Source organism: Cyphellophora europaea, assembly GCF_000365145.1.
Source record: "Cyphellophora europaea CBS 101466 unplaced genomic scaffold supercont1.1, whole genome shotgun sequence".
In the NCBI taxonomy this organism is placed as follows: domain Eukaryota; kingdom Fungi; phylum Ascomycota; class Eurotiomycetes; order Chaetothyriales; family Cyphellophoraceae; genus Cyphellophora; species Cyphellophora europaea.
This window is the reverse complement of record NW_008481797.1, coordinates 3,358,150-3,376,465: the sequence shown is the minus strand read 5'-3', so window position 1 is coordinate 3,376,465 and position 18,316 is coordinate 3,358,150. Positions and strand designations below refer to the sequence as shown.

Genomic DNA, 18,316 nt, shown 5'->3' with positions numbered 1-18,316 from the left:
AAGACCTTCTCCTCTAGCATAATGTGCGTGTGATGTCCTGGGCCGATCATTGACCGACAAAGCGCGACGTAAGTACTTGGCGGTGGATATTAAGGTTAAGCTCGTAACTCGCTGCCTGAACGCGGTCGAAACCTTAGTCACACATCGGTTCACCAGACATTCGGACTCGAACCCGGACGTGTTGGACCATGAGGCGAGAGAGAGGGGGAGAGTAGTGTCTGGTGGCCATTATCTGGTCTGGGGAACATCTCAGCCTCAGCCCGGAGCATGTGTGCGTCTGGTGTCATTGTGGCTGCAGCTGACGACCGGGGGCTGGCCAATGTCCGAGGGCTAGGGGTTAAGTGCCGTCAATGACGCGCATGCGCGTCTTTCCAGCCCGCTGCGAGTGCACAGAAAGACCGAGCTGCCGAAGTCAGTTGCCTGGACAATCTTGGGCCTGGTCGGTCTGGACTCCCACCATGAGCACTCGAGCGGCAAGCGTCCTTGCGTGATCGGCCCTATCTAATCGGGGTGATCATTTGGCAAGTCCAGCACTGGTGCATTGCAAATCTGTGGAATAGTTGAGCATGGGATTTGCCGCTGTAGCATGCTGTTGCTTCAGTTCATGTGGGAAGCCGGGGGGGAAAATCATAAGCCGCTAAAAGCTTTAGTAGGCTTTAGTTGAACTGCCGGCCTCCTGCCGGGTACTCTGGTATATTCCACGCGAGAGCTTACGCGCAAACTATGTCCAAATCCAAATTTGACGACATGCAAGTGAGCGCTTCTATCGGGGGCCACTTTAGTTGATACGCATGGTGGTAACAGCATTGTGCGCCGCGATGACCTTAGAACGCGGAAACAGGTGCTCGGGTGTTGCATAGCCACGCCACTTGTTGGAGGAGGTGCGGTACTTCTGGTTACTGGCCCGCACCAGGAGAACTAGCCTTTTGCCTGCATGCGGCACTGGTTGTGCGCCGCTTGAGCTCGGCTGCTCGACCCATAGATTTGTAATGATCCTTACTAGCTCTTCATTCCGTGGTGTTGAAGATCGAAGGCCTTTCACCAAGACTGTTGCGGGGGGTTAGGATACGGAAGTTTAGCTAGGGAGATCGGTGGGCACGAAGATCGACGATCTGAGCTCGTTCACCGTTTCTTGAGCAGACGGCATCGAGCGGGCCCTGGGAATGTGCCTTGCTCTCAAAGGGCAATGTGTGGCGAGTGACACCTTGTATGCTTAGAGTTCTGCTGGATCTCGGTCACATTGTCCGTTAGGTTGCCAGCAGAACAGTGCTTCTGGCTGTTGGTTGTGCCTTAAATCTCCATTGACCTTTTGCATGCTTTTAGCTAAAATCTGGGCGGACGGAGCCAGTCAGTGGCATAGATGCGGGGACCAGACGCCTAGGCTGGAGTCTGGACGAGCCCCTAGGAGCGTTTGGCGCATCTTGCTGCGTACTTCGAGCATCGGGTACAGGGGTAGTGCTCTCAGCTGATATGCATCTGCTGGTACTTCGTGAGAGTAATCGAGTAGGTGTCTCCAGTGCATTGGACAACGGAACGCCGGTTCCTGCGACCAATTCTCGCCCATACGTTGTCACACTCAGCTCCTGTGCTCAAGTCGGCGAAACACTAGGATGAGTGTGCTTGCTGACAGTACTTTTTGCCACAAGAACTGGGAGTAAGAGGAGTCGACGGTGGAGGAAATAGGCTAGGCACGAATTCGGCGGCTGCAACAACCCGCCCTGAATGACTGCCCGGCACCTACCGACGGATTCAACAGGGGGTTTCAGGGCAATCACAGACCCTAGACCCCTAGAAAGTGATGTGGCATCGAATAAATATTGGAGCTATCATACACTCGGCCTCCGTAACCCTTTACCCACAGCCTGACATTATTTGTAGCGGCAGGTTCATGAACCACCAGGAGGTTCCGTACAGCGACCCGTTCACGCGACCTACAGTCGCTCTTACATCCTGTGCTGCCCGAATCTGCACCTCATAATGCCTGCTCGAGCCCCATTTACCTACCAATCCCTTCTCTGCTGCCTGAATGCGCCATGCTCCGATGCCATGTACTGGGGGTATCTTGATCATTGAATCTGGAGCTGCCATTCCTTGGGTCTTCCGATTGTCCCCGCCCTAGACCGCCAAACGCCGTCGTCCTATCCAAGAAAATGTCGTTCCTCATTCGTCATTCATGGGTCTCGTTGACTGACCATGTTTTCGCGCCCCTGCCGAACCTCCCTTGTGCGGCACGCGTCGAAGCGCCGCCGTTCTCATGAAGAAGCGCAAAGAGCCTTGGACTGCGAAAATGCTGGGTATTCCATGGCGTGGCTGCTCACACTGTCGCAAAGAGTTGGATTGAAGTGGTACGGTGACTCATCATCAACGCTATCGTCGTCGAGTGCTTGTTTGTGACTGATTGGAAAGATTGAGTCCACGCCGGTCTCAGACGGCGGTGTCAGTCGCGAGAGGCCGCAGATGTTGGTTGACTTGAGCGTCTCAGAATCGGACAAGCTGAAGTCTTCGTCTGTCGGCGAGCCATTTAGCGTCGCAGATGAGCTGGCACTTGGTGGCGAACCATTCGAAGACAAGCATGTTCGATGCGTGCCTCCACTAAAATGAGCCTGATGGCCCCTGTGTGCGTTGTCACTCACACCCCAGCTACTTGGATCGTATGGAGTGTAAGACATGTGTCCACCATCAGACCCACTACCTCCATTGCGACTATCATCCATATGTCCATGACTGTCGCGGCGCTGATGATTGTCTTTGTAGTGACCCGGCGATCTGCCGCGTACTACCATCGCATCGGATACCTTGTCTGCTACCAGTACCCACTCTGGGTGACTCCTTGAAGGGCTGATATTGACCGAAAGCTCAACTACCACGTGGAAAAACTGCTGCTGTGCCCGCCGTTTACCGTTGTTGGCGGTCGCCTTCTGGAACTGAATCCGTTCGAACGTGTAAGAATTCGGAGGTGCTTGCTCGCCGTTGACAGTGGAATCCCAGTTGTGTCCGCGTGCGAGTGCGGGTAAGCCAGATCCGGCGGATGCATAGAATGGGTTATGCATGGCTAAGCCACTATGATGGTGGGATTGAGGATGAGGATGATGGTGGTTGTGGTGGAGGTGATGATGAGGATAAAGATGATGTGGGTTCTGTGGTGCCACAATGTGCTTTCCAGGAACACTTTCGCCATGCTTGTCTCGCTTTGGTGTATGCTGTACCAAGCCCCTTGGCTCACTGTCTTGATTGTTGGCCGGGCCTGTCTTTGCAGAGATGGATAGAGCCCAACTGTACACCTGCTTGTGTTGATTGTCTTGGAGGATGTAGAATGTCTCGTCTTGGAACGGATTGAGCTGAAAAGAGCAGCTGACGGCAAAATAGTTCCTTCGATAGCACGTCCACTTATTGTCCACCTGGAAGAATCCTTTTTGAATATTGGCCCCGATCTCTGCTTTGACTTGATGTCCTTGTCTGTTGAGAATCTTCTGGTGATTAATCGTCTTAGCAAAGTCCGGGCCTTTGGATTCAGGCGATTCGTTCTGTGACATGGCTCCGACATCTGCGTAGGGGTGATCTTGGGTAAGGAAGTGGCCACCGCGTGAATAAGGTGGTTGGTGGGGTCTCGACATGGGATTAGAGTTGGCATAGGATGAGCCAAGGGGGTGTCCCGGGGGCTGATATTGACGAGGATCCATCGATCTGGTTAGAAATGGGCTCGAGATGCCATTCGCTAGATATGCGGAAGACGGAAGTGTGGCTGCACTGCACAGAAGGTTTCACCGGTCAGCGTTGCGCAAAGAACGGGGATAGCATAGTGAACAGCATACGCTTTGTGTCGCTCGTATCCCGTCATCGACGCATCTCCCCAGCTTGAAGACAGGAGGCCACCAGATACACCGTTGAAGTTGTCAGACGATGATACATTGCTCACATGTGGCTTAGGTAGAGTTGTATGAGCAAATGTCGACAACGTTGAGTAGCCACTCGTAGTCCCTGATCCGTTGATTGAGTCAGGAGGACTCAATAGTAGCTGTGAGCTTGCTTGAAATCTATAGAAGGTGTGTTGGTCAGTATCACCGGATGGGCCAAGGAGTACACATTTGAGGATTGTGTGCAACATAGAAGGTGCAACCAAGAGCCATAAAGGATGGGGAAAACATCGCACAATTTGTACAAGAATCGGAAGCCCCGATTCTCAGGTCAGGCTGAGGGTGTGCGACCAGGTTTTCGTTGTTCATAGTGAATTGTTGTTGGTTGCAAATGGCGACTGGGATCCGAACCGCTGATTTGGCTAGGGAACTTTGCTCACTGACAAGGATGTGGAAGTTTCGAGAACTTACGATTGATCTGACAACAGCGGCTGCGAGTTGTGCTCAAGGCTGAAAGTCGACCCAGTCGCCTGGTTTGTTAGGCTATGCCCGCGTTTCGTCTGGGAAAAGAGGTAGTCATTGGTCGGCAGAGTGTTCAAATTTGAATATGACCGGTCTTGAGTTGAGTATTTGAGGTCCGACCCAAGGGACAACTCAAATGAGGAGGGATGATGTAGGAGTGCTGGAGCAACGGTCAGACAACAAGACCAAGACGAGGAAAATTACGGCGTCAATTTGATAAAGACGAAAATGCGAGATGACCAGCTTGATTCTGCAGAGAGTCGCCTGGTTGGTCGGGGCACAGTTGCCAATTGAATTCGGTTAAGGCAGTAGGACCGGGCGGGGGCGGTGGCCCCGGTCGAGCCAGCATATGTGGCCATCACTCCACGGTCATGGTAGAAGTGTGCGCTGGCTTTAATCTGCATATCGCCAGAGCCAAAGATTACCGACCTCCTGCAAGATTGGGCCATTTTGCTCTGCGGAAAAGCCGTGAAAGAGTGTGGAAATAGCATATACGTACTAGGGTTCATCACGGCTCGTGTAAATGATGCTCCAACTCCACTGCGTAAGGATGAGACAACGACACGGATTGGTCTGTTGCGTCAAGCTACTTCCAATCCTGGTTGTCGGAGGGACCTTCGTCTGATGTTCGACGTATCAGACGTTGGCTAGTATTCGTGTCGCTTAAGGCCCGGAGCGCTGATCTGTAACCTAGTCCAATGCAGGTCACTTTGAATGGCTACCAATAACTGACGCGGTTCCAGTTGCGCCTTAGGAATGGCTATAGGTCTGCTAAAGCCTTCCACGTCATTGTCAGCACAGCTCATATCAAGAGAATTGTTCATGCAGTGACCTCTTTACTGCGCAGTACTCTGCACATAGACAGAAACGCGAGCTTCAGGCTGCGAGAAGACACCGACTTGACGTGCGAGAACGATTGAGTGACGTACGAGAACGGTTGAAAGACTCCTTTCTTCATGAACAGGACCTGGAGCATTCAACACCGGTCAGTTTCTCTTGACTCCAAGAAAGCTGCTGTGTTCGTGCTTACCCCGACGTGCGGATGACTGGCTAATTATCGCCAGTTTCCAAATGCTCGCAGCCCTCGGGTAGCCGTCTCGATGACGAGCTCCGATTTTCTCAGCTTTGATCGAATGATTGCGACCGAGCTCGAACGACCGAAGGTAATTCTTGGATGTGGTGCTACCTGTGTTGCCGATCCAGAAGAAGGCCAGCCGCTCAAGATGTCATCGAACGGAAGACTGGAAAGACCTAGTGGAAGAAAACAAACAAAGAGGTATTGCGCTTCGAGGTCGAGTCAAACAGAACCACTTATGAAGTGACGAGCGAGGGGTCGTATATTTATCGGCGCTGCTTCAGAAGTCTGGAGTCGGCACGTTAGAGCCAGGCATCGGAGTCGGCTTGAGCGAAAGGAGAAAGGACCACGTCCATTGTCTGGAGATCTGGCATTCTGTCATGCAAGAATTCGGGGCATATTCAGGAAATGGCCAAACGCATAGCCGGCCAGGACTACGCTCAAGGGAAGCTGCATAACAAGAAGCCAATGGATTCTCAGACCGGCACATCTGAGCCTCGAGGCGGCCCCGAGACCTTCATGCAAGCAGCCATACCCAGAATCCATGAGTTTAGGCCTAAATTTGCCACGACATGGGGTCTTGGGGCTTGGACATCGTATCATTGCTCTTCACCGCCTAATCATGGTGATTTGGAAAGAGAGCAGTGCTTAACGAGAATGCAGCAACAAAGACATCGAGCAACAGACCGTATAGAGCAGTGTTTCAGCTGAGGCTCCACTCCTGGTCGGAACCATATGCTGGCGATCGCAGACCAAATAAGGGTTTGGCAGCACGTGCATCGAACAGGGTGTGAGAGATTGTGGCTTCTCTCTGAGAGATGTGCTGTCAAGCATCACCTATTCGCTTCTTCTGCGGATCAATCATCATTCTTGGGAAGCTGACGGCTCGAAGAACCCTTTGCGCCTGGTCGAAAAAATGGCGATGCCCGGTCGAAGAGGGATCCGGTTGTGAGGGGAAGGATTGATCGGCCAGTCCAATTCGCAACGGTCCAATGAAGCTTGACGGGGACAGAGCCTGTCCAGGTTAGGTGGAGAGAGTGAAGCCACGTCAAGGACCAAACCAGAGACAACGAAATGTTCCGACTGGTACGATTGACACGCAGCCGACGCTTGACGCAGCCAGATCGAAAGTCCAGAGAAAGGAACCTTATTGGCAACAGAGTTCCCGGCAATCGGCTGGCTCTTTGTTACAAGGTTGACGGGGCTGCCTCGTTTAGAACAGCGGACTAGGGCAGCAGGCACCGACATTGTGGCTTAGAGAGGCACGAAATCGACAGGATAGCGGCATGGGCCGAGAAGCAGGTCTCAATGGAAGTAACGACTGCAGGTATGTCGTGCGTAGGCTTGCAGTCGAAGGGCTACATGATCCTTGCGCTGAACCAGGATTATGGACCCGCCAAAGCCGGACGGCATTGGCGATGGTAGATACCAGGAAGAAGACGATGGCTCCGCGCATGAATTGAAGGGCAGCTGAGATGGAAAGGCGGGACAGATGAGGCAAGGAAGCTGACGAGCATCAAGCAAAGCAGTGCAAGGGAGGCAATGCGTGCTTGAGGTGGGTCGTAAAATCCTCTTATCTGATTGGCCCAGGTTTGCTGGCCAGCCCGAGAGAGACGCGACCTGTGTTTCCTCCTTCTTTTCTCTTCATCGACCTCGCAACCAATTTCGGCATGTTTTATCTTCGCTTTGGCCATCTAACGCACCACAGCTCATGTATCCGGAACTCCGAGTTCCATTGAGACCGGGGAGGGTGTCTCTGCATCCTAGTGGGCGATATGGTGAGTGGGTTCCAAGGGCCATGATGTTCACCTTTAAGGGCGGAATTATGGCCACGATGTCGATGCTACTTCCACCTCTCCGGCTCCAACAGCCACGCTGGATTTGCCGGGGGATCAACCATGTCCGTGACAATCGAGACGCGCATCATTCTGACGTTGACTCGTGAACGTGCGGCGTCAACCGCCCCTCTGACCAGCCTACAATCTCCGCAATCAACGCTGACACTGGTGCTGCTGTGACAAATGCCACAACCCTGCAAGGGCCGCCAAACAGCAACCGCTATCAAGACTTCAGCTAAGGCCAACGGTTCGTCCCCAGTCTGGTCCCCAGTCTGGAGTACGATGTGGCATCTACGATCTTGAAAAACAATGCACAGCAGCCCATCTCCGAAGCGAAACTGCCCGTACGACCTCTGACCCCAGCATGTGGCGCAGAGTAGCACTGAAGAACTATTTGGAATCATTCTCGATGCTTTGCACTTCCTGTCGTTGCGCCAAAAGCCACTGAAGAACCGCGGAACGTTCCATGCTGACCGGCGGCGGTTGTAGCAGTGTCGTGCAAGACACTTGCCCCGAAAGCACCGCCATCCCTGCCTCGCACAACGGCTTTCCGGCGGCTTGTGCTTCCCCGATGCAGGTCCAGAACACTGACTTGCTTCCAAACAATTGTTTGGCTCCCTTCATCGTCCACTTTCGTTCTTCCTGCCTTACCGGGCTGATGCAGAAAGGAATTGCATTGCCCAATCAAGTGCATTTCATTAGTCGCCAACACTTCTCGTCAGCCTCTCGGAACGAGTCTCCTCCTGGACCCCCGAGAGTCATGATCTGAACGATGTTCAGCTTGTTTAGCATCGCCTTGAACTAATGCCTGCAGCTCATCGAGCAGCTGACAGGCGCCCATACCGTTTCTCGACAATTGACGCCATCCTAGACGAATCGAAATGCTTTGGCCACCTCAGCAGCAGCCTAAAAGCTGCAGCCTGCCCGGCGACGATCAATCACGAGCTCGCAATCGGGTGCAGCGACTTTCCCGGCATCAGTCGCCCGGATTCTAGTGGCTCTATGCCATGTCCTCAGGACATACTCAGACATGCCCGCGCGCAGATTGGTGTGTTGTGATATTTGAGTTCCCACTGCAAGCCTATGCCCACGTGAGTGGGCCTCGCATTTGGATCCAAGGCAACCCCAAGGCATTTCTCACTTTCCAAGGCAGCAGGCATCCAGCGCCCTGCTTCAGCTATACCCTTCTCCGCTCCTGCTCCGATATTCGACAGGTGACAGGTGCCTCCATCTAGCAGGTGTCGGCGGAATTCCTCGCTGTTCCGAAGTCGAAGTTCTTTCCCCGTCTGTGTCTTGGATGCTGACACCGGAAGCATTGCCCATTGCCGCAGCCGGCGGACAGAAACGGTCTCAACCTCTTGCATTGCGAATCAGTTGCCTTGACGCGACCACTGCCATTGGCCTACGTCACGATCCTAAGCCACCAATTTTCCGGCATTGTCGAGGCGTGTGCTCTGGTTCGTGAACGACACCTTCAGTACTCAATGCCTGAAGGAATGTTCCCGAATCGCCCCAAAAACCATACTTGAGCCTGACCTTCTTCCCCGACGCCTCGAACAGGGCCAGGCTCGTGTCCAAAGCAGAAAGTATGTGCCTACATTCTGCATGCTCCTCTTTCAAACCCTTCCCTTTGGGATGACAGCCGACTTGGCCGAACGCACCTTCATTACTTACGCTCGTCCGGAATACATCCGACTCCGTTGGGCGTGGCCTCGGTGCGGTATACCAATCGAGACACACAACCGCTACTCGCTTGGCGAGTACGAGGCCTGACACTTTGCACTAACCACCACGGGCGTATACCTTTTCTACCCTATCCAAAGTCTCATCCTCGAAGACGGTCGCGGCCGTATGCTCAGCTGGTCAAGGATCGCTGCTGTGGCAAAGGCTAAATAAAACCAGTCCACCTCGAGATGAGACGGTGGCTACGGAGAGATCAAGAAGACCGGAAAAATCGTGAATTGAAGGATTAGGGTGCGTGAGCATCATAGCTTCGTTGCATTCTATCTCATAGCGGCGCGCCTTCACCTGCCTGCGGGCCGCTAGGATCACCGTCTGAAAACTCAGTTCGTATGCATGCTCGTGATCCCGTCGTCGTCGAAGCTGAGTTCTCCCTCGTCGGAGTGCATCGAGGCTCGTGGAAAAGCGCAGATGCAATCTCTGGCTGCTGAAGAGCTCTCAAGCGCACACCAACCCGTCTCCAAACCGATCACCGTAGCTATCTGTAAATCAATTCCTGGAGTATTCTCCCTCTAACCGCTGACCGCCGTCTTTCAAGCCTGCTTCTTCGCGAACTCGACCTTGAGAATGAGATGCTTGTAGCCAAAGCCATCCAGCCGGTCGCACGCATTCGCCGCGTCCGCCCGGTCGACAAAAGAGATGAAAGCAAAGCCCTTGGCTCTGCCAGTCTCTCTGTCCTTTGCCAAAAACACTCGGGTCACTCTGCCGAAGCGCTCGAATATGTCGCGCATCTCCTGCTCCTCGGCCAACTCGGATACCTGTAGTGGAAAAAAAAGTCATTAGCACGCACGCCCATGTGGTTTAGTAGGAAGAAAATCCAGGCAAACCCACATTCGTAACTCTCAGCGTCGCGAGATCATCTCTCTCGAACTTGCCACCCATCCGCTCGCCGGCCCCGGCCGCGCCCTTGCGCATATGCGGCGGCACGTATGAGCTGCCACCGACGCCCAAACCACCCTTGGCCGGCTCGCCCTCGCCCTCGTCCGCCATGGGGTCCGCCGCAGGAGTAGTGCCATCATCAGCCGGAGCCATGGTGTCCTTGAAAGGACATCTCGCGGTGAAATGCTCGCCCTGACAGATACGGCACTTGACCTTCTTGTCTCTTAGCTGCTCCTTCAGGCTCTTCTCCTCGGCCTTGCCGCCGCCTTCCTTGGCCTCGGCCGCCTGCACGGCCTTCCAGTCGCGCGAGGGGCGGAAGACGATGTTCTCGCCCACCGAAGTGGTGTCGGGCTGCGGGCCTTTGCCTTTGCCCTTCTCGAGGCCGAACTTGGCCCACGCGCGCCGCTCTGCGATCGCGGGGTTCACGCGCTCGCGGTGCACGACTGTCTTGGTCTTGGTGGTGACTTTTACTTTCTTGCCGTCGTCATTCCATTTGTAGCTGACGGTCGTCTTGGTGCCGTCGGGGCCGGTTGTCACGGAGGGAGCGGGGAGTGTGTCGGTGTCGGCATCGTCGAGGTATTCGTCAGCCCACCTGTTTTCGCTGGTTAGCATCTGATGTGGTTGTGAGGGTCAAGATACGCACGTTGGCTTCGACATTTTGAATTGTTCTCTTAGTTTGTAATGGGAGTCCAGTTGAGTCAACGAAAGCGGTCAATTCGAGTACGCAAGATGTTAGAAATTTCCAGCGTGTGGTGAGTAGTAAAGAGCGCGGATACAGTGATGGCAGTTTGATTCATTTGTCTGATGCCGCCACTACGAAGGCCGCTGCGGCGAAAATCTATTGTGGGGCGACCAGTGCCAATACGTTGGCCCGGTCAGCCCAAAAGTGTCACACAGCTCGTTTCCACGACGTCTGTTGCCGTACTGCCATGTCCTTTTTGCCTTCTCACACCTTCGTTCTGGACGTCCACCTGAGTTCGATGGTGGTGTATCGCCCACTGCATCCGAGGACATCTTCTGGAAGCCGAGTCGACGGTCTCATCCCTTCGCAATGGTGTCCACCACCGCCTTACGCTTCGGCTTCTGACGGTATCTCTCCCTGATGCTGACAAGCATGGTTTCCTCGACCAGGGCCAATTTTCCCCGATTGCTTCCTTTCCGCTCCAGAGCTGGAAATATGGTGCAAACCTTGTCGCCGATGACTGTATCTGAAGCAAGGTCCTTGACAGACGAGCGCTTCAGCTTCTGACCCGTCTTGGCGTCTACCAATTTGTACTTTCCAAGCTCGCCACTGTAGAAGAGCTGTGACTCTGTTGCACCTGCATTGAAGGTCCCCCAACTATACGTGGTGGTGGTGAGTCGCATCTCGTGAGCAAGACGGATCGCATCGTTGACCAACTTGGTGCAATTCTGCATCATCTCGGGTACGGTATAGCCTCCGCAGCTGGCTTGAATGCATCTCGTCACCACCCAGACAAGCTCCTGGGTCAAATCGCATTGACTCTTCTGGATTTATCTGGTATTTCTTAGCGCTCGATAAGTATCGACGCGCCATGTCGCGATGGACTCGGGGTCTGTTCTGGGTCAGGAAAGTCTCTTCTGATGGTCTATTTACTGACCTTTCGCCGGCTCCAGTGTCCCTAGGTTTCCCATGATGCCCTTCAAGAAGTCGTCCATGGCTTTTGGTGCAGCAAAGCATATTCCATCGTTGTGTAGAATATTGTGCAACAGGTATCGCATGATGAACGAAGAAAGCGTCGCATCACCTACTACTGCAAATTCTCCCATCAAGCTAATCTCACGCTCACAAAATATTGCAGCGCCTCCAGAGAGCTTGAACAGCGCAAAATGAGTAGCCAGAGCTGGCGTAGCGCTTGTTGCCACACCTGCATCATTCAGCTCGTCGAAGAGATCAGCGACCCAGGTAGTGACGGACTCGCAGAGATTTTCGTACAAGGAAGCAATTGCCGTGTCAGGCTTGCCCTCGAATGGCTGTAGCTTGAAGATGCGCTCTTTGCATTGCTCAAGACTGGGTTCTAGGAAGCGGTTCTCCTCAATGGTCTTCAGCTCGTCTCGCTACCCGCCAAATTTCTTCGAATCTCTAGCAGACTTTGCTTCTTGATCTTGCTGGGCGACCTTGAGGTTGTGTTTCTGCTGGTCGAGCTCCTGATTAAGGAATTCAATGTGGTCCTCCATGTAACTGATTGTCGCATCTCTCCGGCTGATCCTGGCCTGAAGAGCGTACGCAAACTCTTCGCTACTTTGGAGTTGGTTCTCAGGCTTCTCAATTCTCTGCTTGCCCGCAGACGGGAGTTAGCATGCTGTCTCGGGCTCTTGAACTTTGATGCCCGGCTGCTGAATAGTGGCGCGCTGCTTGGAATTCTGCTTGGGAACTATGTCGACCTGATCATTGATGACTGGAGCCGGTCGGGGACTCATGTTAAGGTTGTTGTTGCTGGACTTCTGGTGTTGTCGAGGATGGGACATATTCATTTCGACACCGTTCGCGTCGGCTCGTGGTCGAGGGCGGTTAGACCGCTGTCAAGTCTCAGTCATCTTGCTTGTATTGGATTCGTTGTGAAGGTCCGTGAAGAAGCTGATGAAGGTACCTACTACCCCCATGGCGGAGAAGTCAGCTGATGCTTGTCGCTGATGAAATCCCAACTCCCTGATCCATGTTGGTCAGGCGAAGTAAGTCAACATTTGTTTTTTTTCTTTGAGATGGAGAACTAAAGACTGCATCAGAGTCTTGGATGCCTCCCAAGGCATCTGGACTGTCAAGGAGGCGGGCCTGTTTGCTTCCTCATCGAGAGTGGATGTTAATGTCTTACAGGGCGACACCATCGATGAAGACCACGCTGTGAGCACCCATCGTTACCGGGTCAAGTTGATGGACAACCGTCCTTTCGATCCGGATGTCTCGCGAATCTACGTCTACGAATCCAAGCGCGACAAGCCAGCTCCTCGCTACTCTGGTAGTGGTCTGCAACCCGAGCCAAATGTATGTCATAGAAGCTAACATTGTTCAGAAGTACAGCAGCTTGCCGACATCTATGCCCAGCTATCTGCCATTTCCATCACCGCCCTTCCCATCGAGACCGGCGCCGACGGCAACAGATACTACAAGATGAGCTTCGAGATCAACGGACATGCTCCAATCCTGAACCTCCATCTCCGCCGCCTCCAGAGCGTCATTCTATACCCACCGTCGAAGCCCAGCCTCACATCCCCACCACTGACAGACCAGACCTCCACCGCACCCCCTGAATCCCCGCCTCGCGCCTGCTGAGCGGCCCACAACCCATCCATCTTCGTAGGAGACACTCCGCCATCACACAAACATTTTCCATCAGCGCACAAGCAGACACCACACGAGCAAAACGAAACGAATAGATGAATCGATCAATCGTAAGACTCCCACAAGGGACATAATCATACACATTCTAATGTCAAGCCATGGACTCATAACATCGTAAACAAGCCTAATACTACATTCTAAGGTTCGATGCAAGATTTGCGCAAGAGCTGGCTTTTTGTCTCTCTCTTTTCCTGTGTCGCTTTGCCTCTGAAGTTCCCTTGCTCTATCCAAAAAATGCCATCTGACCAACCCAGGATCAAATTCAACAGCCCCACAACTCCGTTCGCAATGCGCCCATCAATCATGCTCTTTTGCTCACTCTGCAACATCAATAATCAAGATGCGGTGGTATACAAGCCTATCCTCGTCCTCGTCCTCGTCCTTCTGAGCCAGACGAAAAGCTCAGGCGACCCTAACGCCAAACTTCCAGACGCCCTCGACTTTCAACGCCTCACCCTCACCACCGCTCAGCATGACTAGGTCAGCATCCATACCGACATCCAAGGCGCCCTTCCTGCTCGCGACATCCTCGCCCAGCATGCGCGCCGGGTGGCTCGTGACAGCCTCGAGGGCGGCCGCGGTGCCGCAGCCGGTGAAGTCGCGGAAGTTGTTGACGCAGTCGATGAGGCTGACGGCGACGCCGGCGAGGCGGCCGCTGGCTTTGCCGCGGATCTCAGGACCCTTCTTGACGACCTCGTCGCCGTTAGTCCATTTGTAGACGCCGTCGGGCAGGCCGGCGAAGGAGAGGGCGTCGGTGACGAGGATGGCGCCGGCGGGGAAGGCCGAGTAGGCGATCTTGAGTGAAGCGGGTGAGAGGTGGACGCCGTCGGAGATGAGGCCGAACCAGGGTTGGGGGGAGGTGGGTAAGGGGAGTGTGGGCCGCTTCTTCTGCTGGGTGGGGCTGGCGCAGAAGTCGTCGTCGTCCGGGGTGCTGGAGATGGAGAGGGAGCTACGGGGGGTGTCGCGTTTGCTGGACAATGCAGGTGAGGGTGGGTGGCTGTTGTGCCGACTTTGGGGACGGGAGGCGGTGGGAGTGCCGGGCCGGGATGGTGGAAAGCCAAGCAGACCGAAGATGCCGGGGTCCCGGTGACCGAAGGGCCGCATGGCGTTGAACATGTGCGTGACCATGGTGGCACCAGCGGCAATGGCGTCGGAGGCTTGGGCTAGGTCGGCGTCACTATGGCCCATGCTGAAGACGATGCCGCGAGAGGTGAACTCGGGAATCAGCGCCGTCATGTTGCCAAGTTCTGGAGCGGCGGTGACCTTGCGGATGGTGCCGGAATTGAGATTGTCGGAACCATACACTTCTTCCACATCGGACCACGACTTGGCGCGCACAAGTATGGACTTGTTGTGAATACCATTGCGGCAAGGTGCAAGGAATGGACCTTCTACATGAGCGCCGAGTGATTCGGCGCCGTTGGATGGATCGCGATCCGAGCGGGAAGGACCGAGATATGGGAGAACAGACTGATAAACCGAGGCCTTCTGGCTGATTACTGTTGGGAGGTAAGAGGTGACACCAGCAGCAGCGAAGCGACGGTTGGTGTCAGCCAACTTGGTGGCGAAGTCGGGCTCCGGGATGGAGAAGTCGAAGCCATGACCGCCGTTCAGTTGAGTGTCGATGAAGCCGGGGGAAAGAATCTTGCCTTCTAGATCAATGGTCTGATCGGGCTTGATATGAGAGGCGTAGAAGGTAGACTGGCTATCGAGGATGCGGCCCGTGGCAGAAGAGATCCAGAGGTCGCCTTCGACAAGTTGGCCGTTGCGGAGGAGATATCCGTTCACGAATTTGGTGATTACGGGAGGCGTGGAGTCAAGCATCGTGGGCATTTAGGTTGTAAGGAACGTTGTAACAAAGGAAGGGCTGATTCTGTCCTGAGGACAGGAATAACAGGAAGCAGAGATGTGCACAACTTACTGATGAGATAAGTACGAACCGCAGGATCTGATGCCCACGGTGGGACGCGAACCACTGGCATGGAAAAAATGAGGTCACACTCACCGAGAAAGCCGGTGCAGGACAGTACGGAGTAACGCCTTGTTAGTAACCGGATGGAAGGCCAAAAGGTTACAGGGCGGAGGAGACGGCCAGTTGGACCAGAAGGTTGCAATAGAGGGGCCACGTTTCGGGCGTGGCGGCGATGAGTGGTGGTATCAGGACAGCAGAGGCAAGGCTGAGGACTCTGGGGAAAGGCTGAAGACGATAGGAGGCCTAGAAGTTGCTGGCCCCTGGATGCTACGGTGGTAATCGACTGGGTGCAACGTTGGCGCCAAACGGTTGCAACTCTTTAATCAGAGGCCTCACGTGCTGGGGGCGCCCCCTCACCACTGCCCTGCACTTGATTCTCGGCTACCTGGAGATCCGCCAATAGCGGGGCCTAAGCCCGGGCGCTCACTCCACCCCAAGCTGGAGAAGTGCAGGGTCCCTGATACGAAAGACCTCTTTCGCTCTCTGCAGGTCTACTTTACGAACACACGCTACCCTCGCATTATTGGTAGCCCGTCGCTATCTGGCGTTCCAGCATTGGAGTGCTCTGAAGGCGTCTGGAAGGTAAGCAGCGATGCTACTCCTCTTGATAGCAACCTCACCACCCGCCCCCTCCTCTGCTACCTATCTACATCTATAACTCGGTTGCACCACGCGCTTCTGCTCGGTTCCTGTTCTCTCGAGGCACGCGACAAAAGCTAACACCACGCGGCGCAGATCTTCCTTTCCCGCCCGCACGTCCAGTGTCACCTCCGGGTCCGAAGCTAGTCACTTGTCACTTGACTGCCCTCTACCTCCTTTAATACCTTCCCTGCGTCTGCGACTGCGCCTGTCCCTGACCTTTACTGATCCCTATGGCGGACGAGAAAATGGCAACTACCACTGCCAACGGCACTGATACGCCTCCCTCGCTCGAATCTCACGATGTTCAAGGCGGCGAGCGCCGCATGGGCAAGCCATGGATGTACAAGAGACTCTTCGGCGTCCTGCCGCCATACGCCTCCCCAGAATTCCAGATCGTCTTTGTGGCCTTCGTCTGCTTCCTGTGCCCCGGTATGTTCAACGCCGTCAACGGCTTGGGCGCCGGCGGCGTAGTTGATCCCCACGATATCAACCGAGCCAACATTGGTGTCTATGCGACTTTCTCCATTGTCGGTTTCTTCGGTGGCAGCATTTGCAATACCATCGGTCTTCGTCCGACTCTTGCGTTCGGTGGCATTGGCTACTTCATCTACGTTACCGCCCTCCTGGTCTACAAGCACACTCAGAACGCCGGCTTCCTTATCTTCTCGGGTGTCTTGCTTGGTGTCTGCGCTGGTCTGTTGTGGACTGCCCAAGGTGCTATCATGATGGCCTACCCACTCGAGCGTCAAAAGGGCCGCTTCATCTCCGTCTTCTGGGTCATTTTCAACCTCGGTGCCGTCATTGGCGCCCTTGTGCCGTTGGGCCAAAACATCCACACGACTACAGCAGGCTCTGTGAACGATGGCACCTATATCGCCTTCATCGTTCTCATGGTTCTCGGCCTGCTCACCACCTTCTTGTGCTGCAACCCGCACTTCGTCGAGCGCAAGGATGGCTCGCGCGTCATTCTCATGAAGAACCCAACATGGAAGTCCGAATTCCTTGGCCTTCTCGAAGTCCTCAAGACCGATTGGTACATTGTCTTTATGTTCCCCTTCTTCCTTGCCTCCAACTGGTTCTACACCTACCACTTCCAGGATGTCAACCTCCCCATGTTCAATGTGCGCACTCGCTCCCTAAACAACGTCTTGTACTGGAGCATGCAAATGGTCGGCGCTCTCGTCTTCGGGTACGCTCTTGACTTCGACAAGATCTCCCGTCCCCTGCGCGCCAAGCTCTGCCTTGCTGCTCTACTGGTCATCACCATGGTCATCTGGGGTGGCGGTTACGAGTTCCAGAAGAGCTACACCCGCGCTTCCGTGGCTGCGGACGATTTTGTTCCCCTTGACTGGACGGATGGCGGTCGCTACATTGGCCCCATGTTCCTCTACATGTTCTATGGTTTCTATGATGCCGCTTTCCAGACATGCGCTTACTGGTAAGCTTCACATGCCCATTATTTACCTACCCGAATTTACTGACACCCGCGTCACAGGCTCATGGGTTCCCTAACCAACAACGGCCGCAAGCTTGCCAACTTCGCTGGCTTCTACAAGGGCATCCAGTCCGCTGGTGCCGCCATCACTCCCGGCATCGACTCCGGTCTGACGCCCTACATGACCGAGTTCGCCTCCACCTGGGGTCTGCTCGCAGGCTCCATCCTCCTCGCCGTGCCTGTCGTCTGGCTGAAGGTCAAGGACACGGTGACGCTGGAGGAGGATCTTCAATTCACCGACGAAACCAAGGCCGAAGTTGTGGCCGTGCCCGAGGTGCAGAGAGCGGGAAGCTTGAGCGAGAAGCACTAATGAATGATTCCGTCTTCTATCTAATTCGTTGGGGTTGATGGTTGCAGTCCCCGTGAAAGCGAGTTTAGCAAGCGAGAGCTCTATGGAATGAAAAAACTATCGAAGCTGGGGGTCTGGGGGCAGAAGTGAGCGGAGGGTGGAGTGGGCCTGGGGGCGTGTACAGTACTGCGGAAACACCGAAACGATCTTCACGACTCAACCCATACATACCCCCACCATTGCTTTCATTCCGACGCATTTGAAACTTTCTTGCCTTTGTCTGCTAGCATAGCATAGCATGGAAGAAGAAGCGTGCGAATTGGTTTTTTTAGTCCTAATTGATTGATACCCCCTCTTGAGCCTTCTTATTTTCTGCCCATTGGTGTTGTCTCCCTTCCTCTATCTGGTAAAGTGATATACTGTGCTGTGTGCTCTGTGCTGTACTACGGCGTGTTGCGCCGGGTTCTTGGATGTGAGCGGGTAGGCGGAGCTGGTGTGGTGCTTCTGTCGGGGCGAGGGGGGCATGGATTGTCGGAAGAAAGTGGAAAATGAAGAGTGAAAAGCGGGAAGCGGACAGCTTAAGGGGGAAAGAAAGGGAAAAGGGGTGAACGACAAGGCTGGGCTTGGCACGGAGTAGCACAACGATGTAATG

At 54.3% G+C, this 18,316-nt stretch overlaps 5 protein-coding genes across 5 annotated transcripts; 1 reads left to right on the top strand and 4 right to left on the bottom strand.

The window, feature by feature from the left end:
- Nucleotides 1-2,252: 2,252 nt before the first annotated feature.
- Nucleotides 2,253-3,533, bottom strand: HMPREF1541_01294 (uncharacterized protein; the record flags this gene model as incomplete). The annotated part of the gene is made up of 1 exon (XM_008713594.1): nt 2,253-3,533. The coding sequence occupies one exon, from the start codon at nt 3,531-3,533 to the stop codon at nt 2,253-2,255; it is 1,281 nt and encodes a 426-aa protein (XP_008711816.1).
- A 6,029-nt stretch (nt 3,534-9,562) lies between these two features.
- HMPREF1541_01293 (eukaryotic translation initiation factor 3 subunit G) lies at nt 9,563-10,520 on the bottom strand (the record flags this gene model as incomplete). The annotated part of the gene is made up of 2 exons (XM_008713593.1): nt 9,563-9,787; nt 9,861-10,520. The coding sequence occupies 2 exons, from the start codon at nt 10,518-10,520 to the stop codon at nt 9,563-9,565; spliced, it is 885 nt and encodes a 294-aa protein (XP_008711815.1).
- A 426-nt stretch (nt 10,521-10,946) lies between these two features.
- On the bottom strand, nt 10,947-11,324 carry HMPREF1541_01292 (uncharacterized protein; the record flags this gene model as incomplete). Its single annotated transcript, XM_008713592.1, has 1 exon — nt 10,947-11,324. The coding sequence occupies one exon, from the start codon at nt 11,322-11,324 to the stop codon at nt 10,947-10,949; it is 378 nt and encodes a 125-aa protein (XP_008711814.1).
- Nucleotides 11,325-13,668: 2,344 nt separating this feature from the next.
- HMPREF1541_01291 (uncharacterized protein) lies at nt 13,669-15,099 on the bottom strand (the record flags this gene model as incomplete). The annotated part of the gene is made up of 1 exon (XM_008713591.1): nt 13,669-15,099. One exon carries the CDS (start codon nt 15,097-15,099, stop codon nt 13,669-13,671), a length of 1,431 nt encoding a protein of 476 aa, XP_008711813.1.
- A 1,011-nt stretch (nt 15,100-16,110) lies between these two features.
- Nucleotides 16,111-17,685, top strand: HMPREF1541_01290 (uncharacterized protein; the record flags this gene model as incomplete). The annotated part of the gene is made up of 2 exons (XM_008713590.1): nt 16,111-17,318; nt 17,376-17,685. 2 exons carry the CDS (start codon nt 16,111-16,113, stop codon nt 17,683-17,685), a joined length of 1,518 nt encoding a protein of 505 aa, XP_008711812.1.
- Nucleotides 17,686-18,316: the final 631 nt, after the last annotated feature.